The following is a 15,777-nucleotide window of genomic DNA, read 5'->3' as shown; positions in this document are numbered from 1 at the left end:
AGATACTGTTCGGTTTGTGGTTTTGTCTGTTTGTTTGTTTTTCCCATTAATATACTAGATGGCGGTGGGATGTCAGATCTTAAAGCTCAAAATTTAGTATGTGGTGTTGAAGTTATTTTAAATGGGACAGCATTACATTCCTTTAAGGTCATTTAATGAAAGAAAAGTTTGAAACAGATATTTTGATTGTGTTGATATGTGTATAGGAACATCCTGTATTTGAAGTAGACCTTAGCTTTGTTTTTTTAAGTACATTTTCATCTTGTAACAAATTCTTCTACTTTAAGAGATGTTTGGTGTTTGGTATTTGGCTTTCAGAGCAAGTTAAACATGATGTGAAATATACTGCTGTCATCCTGTTCTCTATAGGTTGAGGAGCAATCTGACTGTAAAATCCTTGAGGGGCATTTCATTTCCCCGTTGGCTCATTATGTCCCAGGTATCCTGCCAGTTGAATCTCTTGTAGCAAGGTAAGAAGAAACAAGTGGTATTTCCGTTCTGAAACTAGTACTGCAGTGAAATAAGAATGGTCTATAAGTAGTTTCATTGTGAAACTGATGTATTGTAGTAAAAATTGTCTGTGAGATATTTCAAACTGGTTTCTTTACTAACATGTTGAAATGTATTTTGATCTCAAAAGTGAAAATCTTATTCATGTGATAGTTTAATCTGTGTATAAATTTTAAAAAAAGTTCTCTGGAAAAGTATATACTTTGTGAGGGAATTTTTTTTTTGAGTATAGAAATCATATTGCACAAAGCTATGGAATACCCTGGGGTGTTTTTTTAATCTATTTGGGGGACAGGGAGATATGTGTGGTTGGTTGGTTTGTTTGTTTTTCCCCAAATGAGCAGGATGCCAGAAATGAAGGATACTATGTACAGCCAGGGCAGCAGTTTGTGTTACAGGTAGCAGGAAAGCTGCGTAAGCATAGGAAGCTGTTTATATGACAGAAGCATGTTATATTGTATTTGAAGGAACTCTTTCAGCCTTTCATTCACATTGAATACAAAAATAGTGCATATGTACTGAAGTAGTAAGTTCATTTAATTATGGGAAGATAATCTGGTGTTCTTCTGACTTGGCAAGCCAAAAATAATTTTTAAAAAAGCGTCCTCACAGAAAGCAGGATGATCCCTGATAGTCAGAAGATACCTAGGGGCATTTTTGTTGGTTTCACACTAACACTGCTTTGCAGTTGAGAAGTGGGTTTGGAAAGGCAATGGAATTTCTGTTTGCTTTTAGTTTTCAGCTAAACTTCCATGATGGATTTTTTTTTTTTTTGTCAATAACTTTGTTTAATAACTTAAAATGACACACTTTTCTGTTTAATTTTTAAGTTGATACTAGCATTGTCAATTTTATCAATATCACTGATTGGCTTTTTTATGTGTACTTAAACATGTAACACTAAGAAATGTCAGAACAAGTCTGATAGTCAAAATATCAGTTCTCTTCCACCTCTCCATTAGTTAGAGAAAGAAACTGTCTCTTAACATTGGACTAATTAGTACCATACTGGAAAATATAGTATACTGATTATTTCCTTATCAGTGTTTTCTTACAGTGTGTAAACAAGTTAAGCTAGTTGTTACATTGGACAGCATTGTTACAGTTTTCAAATGCTTTACAGATTTCCCTTAAGATCTTTGTGCCGTGTGTGAATATTTTTTTCTGAAGTGTATCACTGTTGTAGGTAACAGTGCTCCATCTTGTGGGGAAAATACTAGTGGCTCAGAAGTGTTTTGTTTTTTTTTCTCAGTAGTCAGACTGTAAATAACTTCAGTAGCAGCAGAAGACACTAAGTGGTTGATGTTGGTGTATGAAATAGTTTTGTAATTTGTTTGTTGGGTTTTTGATTTTTTAAAATTTAAGTATATTGCTCATCTTAATATTCAATTTCAGCTGTTGTACCCTCAGGAGAGAAATAGCAATGCTGCCTAGGAGAGCTAGTCATACGTGTTTAGGCTGTTCTTCATCTGAAGTTCCATTTCTCCACTCTGCGAAATTTACATTGTGATGATGAGGTAGTGGTCTTTTTTAGGAACATGATCTTTCAGCTTGGCTTCCTTTCTTGTTTGGCATTTGTTCTGTCCTACTTTCAGATTCCTTTCTTTGCTGGACGTGTTTATGAAAAATGATATTGCTGAATTCCTGGCAGTTTGCCTGTATGGGTTAAGAGAATACTTTATTCTGGCTTTTTTAGATTAATTTCCCTGACACAGCTTGTAAATATGTATACTCACTTTGCTAAAATAGGTGTTTGTTTCTCATAGATTTCAGTTCATCATACCCAGAAGATGGAATAGTAAGCACAGACCTGTGTGCATTCATTTAGCAGGCACGGGAGATCATGTGAGTATGTAAGATGTAAAATTGATTGTTATCAAGAAATTAATAATCAAATTTCTTCACCATGAGGGTGATAAGGCACTGGGACAGGCTGCCCAGAGAAGCTGTGGATGCCCCAGCCCTGGGAGTGTTCAAGGCCAGGTTGGGTGGGCTCTGAGCAACCTGGTCTAGTGGAAGGTGTCCCTGCCCATAGCAGGGGGGTTGGAACTAAATGATCTTAGAGGTCCCTTCCAACACAAACCATTCTATGATTTTATCTTAATATATGTTTGTACGTCTTTTCTTTAGCACTTCTGGAGGAGACGCACGTTAATGGCACGCCCGATGATTAAAGAAGCCTGTATGGCTTCCCTACTGCTAGAAAACCCTTATTATATCCTTTTGTGGAAAGCAAGACACTTATTCTCAATGTTCTCTCCAGAAGGCAGAAGACTTGTCGCACTGGCATAATATCTATAATACTTTGTGGATCAATTTCCAGTGGACTTTTCAGTGGATAGAAACAAAGTATGACCATTGCATGAAACACAATGTGGAACACAGTTAATGTAATGCCCTACTTTTACATCAAGTATTTATTTTCTGATTTTTTGTTAATGTCTTCTACAGCTTCTTATTGTAGTCATTAGAGTAAAAGTTCTGATATGAATCTGTGTACTGATCAAAGTACTGATATGATTCCTTTAGCCATGACAGAGTGAAAACTAATGTATTCATTTTGCATCATACTGTGTGACTTCTGAATGTATTAAAGGCAGAAGAAAAAGTTGCCTTTCCTGCCTTCTCAAATGCAACCCTTTGGTACCTCAGATACTTTTCAGAAACTTACGGCTACCATTTAAGATATTTTTTTTTTAAGTTAAGTTTGGTCCTGTGATCAACTCATCAGTAACTTCTGTAATACTGTTACCCTGTTTTATTAAATAGGATCTCTGGTTACACTTTTTTTCCTACCCATATACCTAACAAAACTGAAGTCTTCTGTTGCAAATTATATCATCAAACTACATTTAACTTGATTTCATTCCAGTGAAACATTTGAAATTTAAGTTCCACGTTTTAATTATTCAGTGTACTATTTATGTGTATTATTTATTTTATTTTACTTTATTTTTTATTTTGATTGCCAGTTATTATATTGGTATGTTTTACTTTCTTTAACTTAGTCTTCTACATGGCTGTAGAAAACCTAAGGATCAATTGTAAGTATTCCCATTACATTCATAGATACTGTCTTTTCAAAATACCACTTTTGTTTTTTTCTCAAGAAACTCAAAGTAGTGTAAACTTTGCTAGTTTATTAAGAAAAAAAAATCCCAAGCAGGGACCAATGGACCATGTGTAACTTGCTGATGTGAAATTGTGTACCCTTTGCTAAGCTGCTTTGTCATTTTTTTGTGTTAAGAGATCACAATGACCGGGGAAGTCTGCACAAGATGAATTGCAGTATGGCGTGAGATGCAAACAAGTTATGTCAATGCAAGCAGGTGTCAGTTTATTTTCCTGATTCACAACTGTGCATGTACAAATGCTGCAATTATATTTCAGTCAGCTGGGGATAATCTTTGTTCAGATAGTATATTTGCCTGTTATAATTCCTAAGATTTTGTTTTTCCAAGGTATTTTAAGGATTTACAATCAGAAAGGTAAATAAATCTGGTGTTTCTTGCTTATTAGTCGGTGGAAACTCAGTATTTTTCAGGACTTGGCTCCCTCAGTCAGTTTTTAAACATGAATTTAGGAACCTAATTAGGAAGTCCTGTTTTTTGCTTTTCACGTTTTCTGAACTGCTGGAGTATAAACAGAATTCAATAGGATATGTGTCTGAGGCAAAGTTGTTTTTTAATGTACCAATATTTATTAAAGTCCGAGTATGAGTTGGTGTTTTAATCCTTTTTAATCCGAACTTGAACATTTAACATGAGTAGAAGACTCATAGAAGGTGATTTATTTTGAAGCTGAAATTCTTAAACCTGTCCATTTTATAAGTACTTCTCTGGGAGCACAATCTCACACTGCAGCATTTTAGATTTCCTAGGTTTTATTTAGATTTCTTAAATCCAAAAGCTTAAAAAAATTGCCTTTAAGGAGGAAATTTTTATTTTAAAATAGTTTCTAGTTTTGTTTTTTTTTTTGTTTTTTTCAAACCAGATGCTGAATTTTATTTATTTTGACATAAGAACCACTTTTTAAAATATTTAATTACATTTGCCAACTAAAATGAGTGTAAAATTGTTTTGTTTTTTTTTTTTTAATAGGAAAGCTGCTTAAAAATATATTTATTACTGCATTTAGAAGTGGGAGATTATAGGGAAGTGACAGGAGGGAGTGTGTGCTGGAATACGTGCATTGTGTTTTTTCTAGTTATTAAGGAACTGATGCAGAAGAATAAATAACTTGATGAGGATATTTCTGACTCTCAGTTGTCTAGCTTGACAGCTTAGTATATGCATAATATAGAGAGGGCTTCTAGTCCTCCAACTAGTAATTGCCAGTCTTCGATACAAGGTTGCAAAGCAGCAGCAGTGGTTTTAGTTAATGTGCTAGTAACAGTGTTTAAAGCAGCTGGAGGGGGCTGAGGAATCTCTCATAACAAGGCTGTAGGAAAGAATGACAGCAGGCTGTAAATACTGGTCTGCAGCAGGGATGTTCATTTCTCCTGTGGCTTGCACAGTGAGCTTTGTCCTTGGGCTTCAGAGTGTCTCCAATGTCATCAAATGCTGGCAGAAGCGGCCAGTAGCCTTTTTTAACCTCACTGTGTGATACTGAAAATACACAGCCCTCCTCCCAAAATTAGAGGTGTATTAATTGCTCTCTAAAATACTTATTTTTCTTTTTTCCCCCACACTTTTTGAGAGTCCTGCTGATGGTTCAGCTGAAGAGATTTCTAATGCTTTGCAGTTCACTACATGAATTTCTCAGTACAGTGATACACTTCGGACTTTACAATTTCAGTCTTGCAGTGACACTGAGTGCTTCCAAAGCTGACATACTGATTGCTCTTCAAAGGTTGTGTGCAATTTTTCAATTATGTAAAACAAGTAAACACTAAAGAAAAAAAAAAGATTGTTTCTGCCAGTGGGTTAGTGTATGTCTAGGACTGTATCACTTTGATTCTATTTCTAAGAGATCCGTTATAACTTTACAAGACAGCAGATTACTACTAATGAGATTCTAATGTTGGTAATATCTGTTTCTAGAAGACTAGGCTGTCAGTGATGTTCAAGAAGATATTAGAAGCTTAGCAGGTGTCTATTTCTAGTCCTCATTTAGATGAAAAGGTACAAGTGGTAAAGAATCTAGACTAGTTTTTTCACCTGTTGAATCAACAGGAGTTCAGCTTCTAAATACTGTGAAAGTGTGATCAGGCTTTGTATAAAAGTATGCATAGAATGATGAGCACTGTCAAAATCTAATCTTAGAAAATAAATCCTATATTTTCCTTTTCTGGGGAGAAAAGACGGTCATGTTTAAAAAATGTCTCGGACCTGTTTGTGATGGGAGGAGCTCTTGTTCTAGAATCGGCAGCTCTTTTGCACTGGCTAGAGAGAGAAGGCTATGGACCGCTAGGGATGACTGGAATATCCATGGGAGGACATGTAAGCTTTTTATATTTCCTGTTCAGTAATTTTTGTTGTAACTTCTCATTTGATCATTTAGCATATGGAAATAATTTGTTTTATAGTGATCCTCTCAGAAGTACTTTAAAATAAACATTTAGAGTCATGAGAAACAAATTGTTGGCAATTTTTGTGTTCTGTGGTGCTGAGTTGGTATAATCATCAATAAGTACTGACAAATCAGAGACCTTTGTCAGCCATCTCCTGACAGGCTTAATACTAATATAAGCAGCTCACATAATTATGGTTTTTTTCCACAAGAAAGGGGGAGAGCATTGTTTTCTGAAAGAAGGTCTGTACTATCAATTGCTGGTTCTCCTTTTACTCCTTTGTTCTTGCTTAAACTTTGTGTTTGAATGCATTGTATGAAATGCTTCCTCTTTGTAGGTGTATTGTAATTGAGATGATTTTTGGTGTCAGTTCTGTTCTCAACTCATCTTTTTTCCTTGATCATTGGTATTGATTAGAGAAGATTTCTGTGGTGACGTGGATAACGTTTTGTGTTTGACACTGTGCATATTCAATCTAAATCAGCAGTGTGTTAGTAAGATGCTTGAAAGACTAATAGACATTTAAAGTATTACTACCTGTGTCTCTACAGATAATCATTGGTCTGTGAGACATATTAACAGACATTACTACAAAGTTTATTAAAACAAGATAGCTTCATTTTGCTTATCCTTATTTGTTTGTTGTTAGGAGCTAAGTAAATAATGTTGGAAAGGAAAATTATTTTGCCCCAGAGCACAATTTTATAACTCTAAACATTGTAAATGTACAAAGCACCTTTGATTTACACAAATATTGGAACAACAACAGCAACTTTGTTGTTAAAAGTGTCTTCCTTGTCTTATTTTTGAGTTGGATTGCAATTACCAGACTGGTATATAACAGACTACTGTACCCATACCAATTGTCACATATAACATGGATATAGAAGGAGGCAAGATCTGAGAGAGTGAGTTTGGAAAATCTTTTGAATTTTTTTTTTTTTTTTTGTCCATGAAGATACATTTTTGGCTAGTTCTGACTTGTAGGGGTTCCCGTACAATTTAAAACAAGGGAAACAAATAACATTTGATGTTGATCATCTTTAGATTGTGTTTTACAATGGGATGTAGGTAGCAGTAATTCAATTCTACTGATGGGGAGAGGTGGAACTAAGCCAGAAAATCTGGCTTTTTTTTTTCTTCTATCAGAACATGGATATCTGGTGTTTATATCACTTTTTATTAAAAAAATAGAATTATAGTTCAGTTGTATAAATCCATTTATTAGAACAACTGACACAGACACAGGATATTTTGTTTTGGGGGGTTTACGCTTGTTCAGTTTAGAGCAATAAAATAAAAGTTGGCAAGAACATACCATGTAGGGAAGTTCTATATGTTGAATTTCTGTGCTCTTTTTAAAATTTTTTTAATGTAAACTTTAAGGACAGAAAATCAGTTCACTTAACATACTGAATTACTTCTCCATACTTTGTTTCTAATGTACAAATTAAAAAAGTATAGAATTTGAAATAGTCCTTCTCATAGATTGCCTTCACTTTGCTTTGAAATAAGTTTGCAAGAGTTTAATTAAAAGGCTTAATGTATGTTTTTCATGGTTTTAAACAACTAAAAGGCCAGAATAAATATTCCATCAGTAATTTTTATAGTTATAACAAAAGCCCATTCAGCCTTGAAATTAGTCCAGAGCAATATATATTGATAGACAAATCACTGAAGAATAGGCTCTGTCTTCTTAATAGGTGAAAGTATGTCCAATTGCCACCGTCCTTAACTGCTTTGGCATTGCGTATTTGATTGATACTGTATAAACAAATAAACTGAAAGTGAGAATGTTTTTTATTACCATATTGTGAATTCAATATTAAAATATGTAATAAGTGCATTTGATTCCAGATGGCTTCACTGGCAGTGACAAACTGGCCTAAACCTTTGCCATTGATTCCGTGTCTTTCCTGGTCAACAGCTTCTGCAGTCTTTACTACGGTAATTAATGTATATTTTTGTTAATATACTTGAGTGTGATTAGATATGTAAGTTAAAAGCTTTGGCTTGGCCACGTTCACCTGTTCAAGTTAGGGCATTTCATCACCCTTTGGCCTCTGTTAGTGACTAGTGGCAAACCCCACCCTTCCTGCCTCAGGATGTCCGACACATGATAAGGTAGGTAGTGTTGAGCTACTGCAGTGGGTTATGAACTAAATGAGAGACTTGCACTGGTTTGTAGGACAACAATCGGGGTCCTGGTCTGAATGTGGGAAGGTGAGGAAGCGAGCTGTGTAAACATGTTTTTCTGCTCAAAGCCTGGCTTTAATAGTTGTGTGATAATGCTGCTACTACTGTGAGGGGGACCTGTTTTCAGTACTGCTGCTGGGGTGGGTGAATGAGTAGACTGGCTTGGACACCATGAATGCTTATGCTTTGATTCCAATAATTCTAAGGGTTATCTGGAAACTTGGGCAGAAGTCCACTGGAAAAATCAAGTCACAGAGAGAAACACATTGATTTTCTCTGTATATTGTTATTTTAGAATGATGTCTCGGTTTTACTTGTGTACTTGATGCTTGTGTTTATAACCTTAGGGTGTGTTGAGCAAGGCAGTGAACTGGAGAGAGTTGGAAAAACAGTATTATACACAAACTGTTTACGAAGAAGAAATCATTCAAATGCTTGAATACTGTGGAGTAAGTATAGTTTATTTTCCCTATTTGCTAATATTTACATGTGCAAATCTAACAAATAATGTAAATTCTTTTAACTTCTAGTAAAACTAACCAATTGTTAGCCAGAATATGTTAGCTGGGTTTTTTTCCCCTTACACTTTTGATAAATTTAAACTTTGAAGGAAAACCTGAAAACCAGAAACTAGTACTTTGGTTATATAATGTGTGTTAAGCATAGCCCTTGCTACAAGTTTTTGTCGTGACCATGCGTAATGTAATCTGCAGCATAAAATAAATTCAATCAAAACATTGAGACTCTAGATAATATTTCCCTGTAACCAGCTTTGTAGTCTGGAAAGCCAGTAAACTGACATGTAAATATAAAACCATGATTTATTGCCCTTTGAAGCATTTTTTTCAAATATTCAATACTGTAGAATATTTTTCATATGTAGCAAAATTAAATTACTTTTCTAGGTTGTTTAGAGTACTAAGTCTCTCTGTTTCTTTTTCTATGTGTGATGGTAGCCCTCCCTCAGCTTTAGACTTTTATTGCACGGGCAGATGATGTGAGGTAGAGCTTTTGTAATTAGCTTCTTGCTCCTTACAAAAAATACTTTATTGTCTACATTTCTTTTTCTTTCTTCTTGGATTTTTTTGAGTAGGGTTGAAAGACTCTTGCCAAGGAGACTTTTGTTGCCTCAGCTCTACTCTACATCGGAGTGATCACTGTTTGAGAGTTTTTTGTGATGTTGCAAGACTGCCTTCTCCCAATTCTGATAACTTTTTTCCTAAGATTCCTTGTTTGGTGACAGTCCTTTTTCAAATATCTTATGACAGAAGAAGATGGGCTGGGACAGAGATAGTGACTTAGACACTTGCCGTTCTTAGGTAAAATACACACCATGAAGACTGATGGAACAGACAAAATGAAAAGAAGAAACGTTTCAAAATGTTCAGCTTGTGTCTTCCTAGTATAACATTTAGAGGCGGTAGATTTTTCAGTCCTAAACCTAACATTAGGCTTAGTCATGTATGTTTATTGCTATTGCCTGTGTTTCTTCGTGTCTATTAAAAATTGCTGTAAGTGTTAATTTTTTAATACTTTGCCAAAAAGACATTACTCCTCTTCTGAGAGTGGAAAAAATATCTGAGAAGTGCATGGCTTTTATGAGTTATTTGCCCAGAAATTTAATCTTAAATGATTGCAATTATAAATTCAGAGTTTAATATAGAGTTTAAACCAGACAAACTCTTGTCTCATAAGCTACCATGTATAATTACTTCCTGCATATTTTAAGCTGACAGAAATGTAGAATTAAATTATCAAGAGGTTATGATGATCAGGATTTAATTAACTGAGAGATATGCAGGCTGAAAATAACAGGTACTATGAGCAGTGCTGTTGGCTTGGGGTTTTTTGAGGTTTTTTTGGTAATAATATTGAGTTGATCTTAAAAATAAGTTTAACCAACTGGTTTAAAGGAGAAACCCTTAATTAATGACCTGTTGTCGTTGTTTAGACAGATTCTTTCAAGATGGGACAAGACTTTGTTAAAAACTTCCCCGATGGTGTGGACAGTCTGGAGGATGCGGATGTGACTTCCAGAGTGTTCGACCTTGATTCCTCAAACAGGATTGTAACTAAAGAAGTCGTTCACAGCTTTGCCACAAATAAAAGTACTCTAAGTGCCTCATCAGAAAGACTCTTAGTACAAGATGGTCCTAAAATGCAGTTCATAAATCAAACATTTTCAACCAGTAGTAATAGCAATAAAAACTTATCAAGCCAACAAGGACACAAGATAAATAAAATAAGAAAGAGTGACACTTTACAGAGAGAATCCTTAAGGTTCATGAAAGGAGTAATGGATGAATGTACCCATGTAGCTAACTTCTCAGGTATGTATTTCTTTGTTTTAATGTGTAGTTTGGAAAACTGAATAAATACTAGGGGAGGAAAGTGTCTTCGTTCTCCATTTTGTAGACCTACTGGCATCCTAGCTGAAATATGAAAATATCTTGAGGTTTATTCAGTAATATATATTTACCACCCCATTGCCTAATTGTTTTTATGTTTTTTCTTAGTGACCAACCTGTGATAAAGTGAATTAAAAATTTGCCCTTCAGTATCTTTGCGTATTTTTCTCTCCCTTGCTGTGGCTACTTTCACATACAAGCCAGTGCAAATTTCTGTTCTTTAAAAGAACAAAACTTCTGTGTGATTTAATATCTAGATCTAATTAAGCTGCTAATAAGGTTTTTCAAGCAGCTTCAAGTAAATTCCCTAAAGCAGAGATCTGATATTGACTTCAGATAGAAAATAGCCCATGTAGCTGAGAACGAAGCTTGAATGATACTTTTAGACAAGTGTGACCAATAAAATGCACAGAGGTCCTTCTGGGATGATGCAGTCTGGTGAATATAATGTTTCCCAAGACTGACATAGCATATAGAGGGAGCTGTAGCTCAGTGAGCCTTAGACCCCATGAACCTGGGTTTCTTGGTGTCCCAGAAAAATCCCTTTCAATGGCCCACTTACAGGCAGAGCAAACATGTAGTTTATCCCTAGAGCTGATTGAAGGTGTTTTGCTGGAGTGAGGGCTTGGAATTGCTTTTGTGGCAGTCCATTCCGACAAAATGGTTCAACTGTGCACTCTCAACATGTTTTAGAAAATGCTTTGACTTCAGACAGGTTTCTGACAGAGTTGTCTATGAATGTCAAAACATTCTGGATACCGAGATCCTGTGCCACCTCATTTTTGAATACTGGCATTCAGTACTCACTGATAAATGTTAAAAAATCCCAAGATTTCTACACTAGCATGGATTTATTGACTTGGAAAATGACCCTGATCACTGCTAGTCAGGGATGTTTTGTGACAGATACCAGTTAAGTGCTTTCCTTAAAGCTATACAAGTTTTTTTTCGGTAGACAGAAATAAACCTGTAAACTTCTGTTGATAAGAGGAAAGACAATTCTGCCATTTCCCAAAAACTTGTGAAATTTTCTGTTTTAAGGGAGGGAAGGGGATTGATTAGTTTGTTTTTCTACTGCTGGCATCACTACTGTAGTATTAAAAAACTGATACATTCTGCTGGACTCTTCATACAATATAATTTTATTAAAGCTTAGATTTTTTTTTTTTTTTTTTAGCAATAGAGGGCATCTTTACAGCAGAAATCTCAGCTGAATTGTTTCTATTTCTTACCTTAAATTACATTTTGATTTGTTTTTCTTTAGTTCCAGTTGACCCAAGTTTAATCATAGTTGTACAAGCGAAGGAGGATGCGTATATTCCTCGAACTGGGGTGCGCAGTCTTCAGGAAATCTGGCCGGGATGTGAAATCAGATATCTGGATGGAGGTCATGTCAGTGCCTACCTCTTCAAACAGGGACTCTTTAGGTAAGTTGAAAAATAATAGAGAGCTTAAAACCGTAATTTTGAGACATATATTTCTTCTTTTAAAATCAAGTCTATAATTACTTCAAAACAATAAATACCAAATACTGCTTTGAAGAACAAGGTATTGGATCTCAAATAATTTTAAAAGAATGTCAGTGTTTCCATTTTATGGGCAAAGATGAGGTGAAATGTGGCTCAGATTGTTCAGTGACCTGATAGCAAGAGAATAACCCTTCTCATTCTTGTTTTCCTATAAGAGCTTTTCATTAGTTTGTTCACTGGACACTAGAAAATATTTTTTAGGTGGTGACCACTTATGTTGTACTGTGCAGCTGCTCTCCTTTTGTAATCATTGTCTTTAAAAAACCTCACACAATTGAATATAAGAATTAAAAGCTTGACTGTGTATCAGTAGTACTTGCATGAATTTTTGTCTTAGCAATACTTGGTATTGACTTTCTGAAGACAGTTATATAAATGCAGCTCCTTAGTTTTAAAAAGTTAAATAATTGTGCTGTTATTTTAAAATAAAAGGAATTATTAGGAGTGTGCATCCCATTTAGGAAGTCTAAGCAACAATGAAAAAGAATAGCAAGTTACCGGGTTAAGGTATGCTAGCCACTAACATCTTGCTATTTAAAACTATGGCCTTATGTTATGACACTTACTCAAAAATTATAACTTATGCATGTGTCTTTGACCCATCTCCTGACATGTTTGAGTAGAAAGCTCCTAATCCATTAACATCTGCGCTCATAATAAAGTTGATAAATGGTCCCACTCATTCCTGAAGCATAAAGAATTTACTGGATTGAAGTGAGAGATCCCAGAAGTAAGTGAAGGAGAAAAGAATACCTAATATCCCGTTTTTAATGAATACTGTTTTGAAATAGTGATGATAGCTTTGTAAATTTGGACATACATGACTTATATCTGCCTTTCCTAAATTATACAAATAATCTTCTTTTTTTTCTTGTTTTAGACAAGCAATTTATGATGCATTTGACCGCTTTCTTCAGAAATACGCAGTTTAAAAACCTTCATAATGTATTCAAACTGATCTCATTTGTACTTCCGCTTACTGGAACTCCTGTTTGGAAAACAAGCCTCTTGCAATGTTGAGTAGATGGTCACTGATTTGACTATTGTAGGTAACAATTATCAAAAATGGTAAAGTACCAGTGTTACTTTTATTTCAATCAAATGTTATTCTGACACACTTCAGCTTTACCTGTGGAAAAAAACAATGGCAGCAATACATTTGTTAATATATGAATGGTTCATGTACTTCATGTTTAATCACATTGTGTATTCCTTTAATTCTGAATAAATTCTGAATTGCGTATAAGTTGAAAACAGAGCAATCTAAGTATTGAAAGAATGTAAAATTTGCTGTAGGCCTAAGATGCTGTCCTGCATTTAGTGTATTTCCAGTTTGTTCCGGGTACCTTGGTTTCCTCTCGCTTCCTTGTCCCCTTGCTATTCTTATTGTGTTGTACTGTGGTTTTGCCAGCACTCAACCTCTTGTGTTTGTCACTGATTTTCTCTATTATCAATTGAAAATGAGCTCTAATAGAAGGGGCAAAAAGAGTCTTTCAAAACTCAATGAAGGGTGAGAGACATTTTCATTCAATATTTTTCTGCCACTGAACTAAACTGTGCCATTCCAGAATCATGTAGCCATTCATGGTTCAGTTTCAGAGACTAGCATAAGTGAAAATGGGAGTATCTAGTAATTAATTTTTTACATGCGTGCAACTGGATAACATACATGCCTAGATTTTTTTTTTTAAGAATGCTAGAGGAAATAAAAATGTAATAATTTTTATTTAGAAGCAGTCACACAAAGAGTCTGATTCTTAAATCAACAACAGATTATATGGTGCTATGAAGACCTGTTGGAAATATTTCAACGGGGTTCCTTTTTAAAGTGCACTCAGCGCTGATATGCAAAATACAGTTTCTTTGTATAGTAATAAAAATGTGTATGAGACTGAGAATTATCAAAACAGTTAAATTAGCTCCTTGTTTTTCAACACTATTTTTTTAATTGGATGGGAAAAATTTTTAAAAAATAATATTATGAGTGTCTTCTAAGAAAATTCAAAGTCTGTTTCATCTTTTGGGGTCAAAAATGCCAACATATTACAGTAGAATGAAAAGGTCATCGTGTGTCAGCTGTATATGTTGTCTGTCCACATCTTATTTTGTGGTAATCTTCTGTAAGCTAGTTTGCAGATAAATTGAATCTGAAACATTTCTATATTAATTTTAGTACAGTAATGACCAGAGTTACACAGAAACAAACAGAAAAATCCAGCCATTTCTTGGGATATGTGACTTCCGTACCTTTCAAATCAAACACTTCATTGATCTCTGAGCCAGCACCATGGTTTTTAATAGGCAGAGTATGAAGCAAACAAAGCTCAGTTCATATATTCTCTTGAATTTTAGTCTGGCGGACAGGACTAGTAACTAGGAAGAAATCATGGTTCACTTGAAAATCAGATATGTTCCGGTGAAACTGAAGTGCAACAGTTTGTAATAACCAAAATTATTTAACACACAGATTTACTGAAAATGCAAAAGGAGTTCTATTCTGTTGGAAGTTAAACTGCTTGTTTCAAGCAGGTTTTAATAATTTCTTCAGACAGTGTTAGTTTTATATATACAGGGAGCATGTGTGAGGTGACTAGCACGTTTAAATATAATAAAAGCATTGAATGTTGGAAGATTGGAAATCCAATATAAGTAAGCTTATAATTTTTAAATTAATGGCTTGAATACTATACTAAAAGATTTATGGGGCTTACCTTTTACAAGCTCATTCATCAACTAAGGGTGTTTTACAAGAATGTTGTCTGCTGTTCACTAACTTTTTTCGATCTTGCATTTTAAATGTATTTCTGTGCTTTACGTCCCTATTTCTGTTGCAGCCATGAGAAAGGGAGATAACTGATGGCAAGGGAAAGGGCTTGAATAAAAGGAAGAGGAAAAAGATAGATTTTATAAGGAGGGAAGTAAGCACAAAAAAAATAAATCAACTTCTCTACTCTGCAAAGTATAACGTGCCAAAGTAAATATTTTCAAAGCCCACAATATTAGGAATTACACAACCGATGGGAACTTGGCATCCTGAGGTTAGTGTTCTGGTGATATTACTAACAAGGTTTAACTTGCCAAACGGGCATACTGTTCACAGAAGCAGATTTATGCTACTGTAACTCCTGTTTGTGAGAGTGTCTTTGGTATAAATAGTGAAAGACAAGAATGAGAAATCATACTTTGCTATGTAACTGAAGTAATGTTGCCAAATATGAAATCCCAGTAAGAAGCATTTCAGAAATTTCTCAGGTTAGAATAACAAAAAGGAAAAGTGAGCTATGTAGTCTATTTCTACCAGCTATCAGACCCAAGAAGCTATTAGGTGGTCTGTAAAGAGAGAGAATCTTGCTGTGTAAATGTTTTTAACCTTTGAAAATTGACTTTTTAACCCAGATTTTAAGGTTAAAACCTCAGAAAGTATTATTAATAATCCATTTTAATGTTAAATGAGACTGTGATTTTTTTAAATCCAGCAATTGCATGAGAAAAATATTGGAATAAGGTTCCTGCACTAAATCTAAGTAGCAGGTAAGCCATGCTGTATGTCTTAAATTTATTGTAAAACTGGCCTTGATCATTTTTTGTTTTAATGTTTTTCAATAAAAGTAAAAAAACAACA

At 34.7% G+C, this 15,777-nt stretch overlaps 1 protein-coding gene across 4 annotated transcripts in view; it reads left to right on the top strand.

Annotated features, from left to right (window-relative positions):
* Positions 1–15,777, top strand: part of ABHD18 (abhydrolase domain containing 18) — a 24,733-nt gene extending 8,956 nt beyond the window's left edge. For 3 of the 4 annotated variants that reach the window (XM_065062091.1, XM_065062093.1, XM_065062092.1), the window contains exons 5-14: positions 370–470; positions 2,277–2,355; positions 2,641–2,727; positions 3,529–3,554; positions 5,813–5,951; positions 7,880–7,969; positions 8,566–8,667; positions 10,170–10,548; positions 11,891–12,053; positions 13,036–15,777. In XM_065062091.1, the coding sequence (XP_064918163.1) occupies positions 370–470; positions 2,277–2,355; positions 2,641–2,727; positions 3,529–3,554; positions 5,813–5,951; positions 7,880–7,969; positions 8,566–8,667; positions 10,170–10,548; positions 11,891–12,053; positions 13,036–13,087 (1,218 nt within the window). In that variant the 3' untranslated portion in view covers positions 13,088–15,777. Of the gene's footprint in view, positions 1–369; positions 471–2,276; positions 2,356–2,640; positions 2,728–3,528; positions 3,555–3,757; positions 3,840–5,812; positions 5,952–7,879; positions 7,970–8,565; positions 8,668–10,169; positions 10,549–11,890; positions 12,054–13,035 lie in introns of those variants that run through there. The other variant, XM_065062094.1, reaches the window with a different exon arrangement.

Source organism: Columba livia, chromosome 4, assembly GCF_036013475.1.
Source record: "Columba livia isolate bColLiv1 breed racing homer chromosome 4, bColLiv1.pat.W.v2, whole genome shotgun sequence".
NCBI classification, from domain to species: Eukaryota; Metazoa; Chordata; class Aves; order Columbiformes; family Columbidae; genus Columba; species Columba livia.
This window is presented reverse-complemented; position numbering and strand designations above follow the sequence as displayed.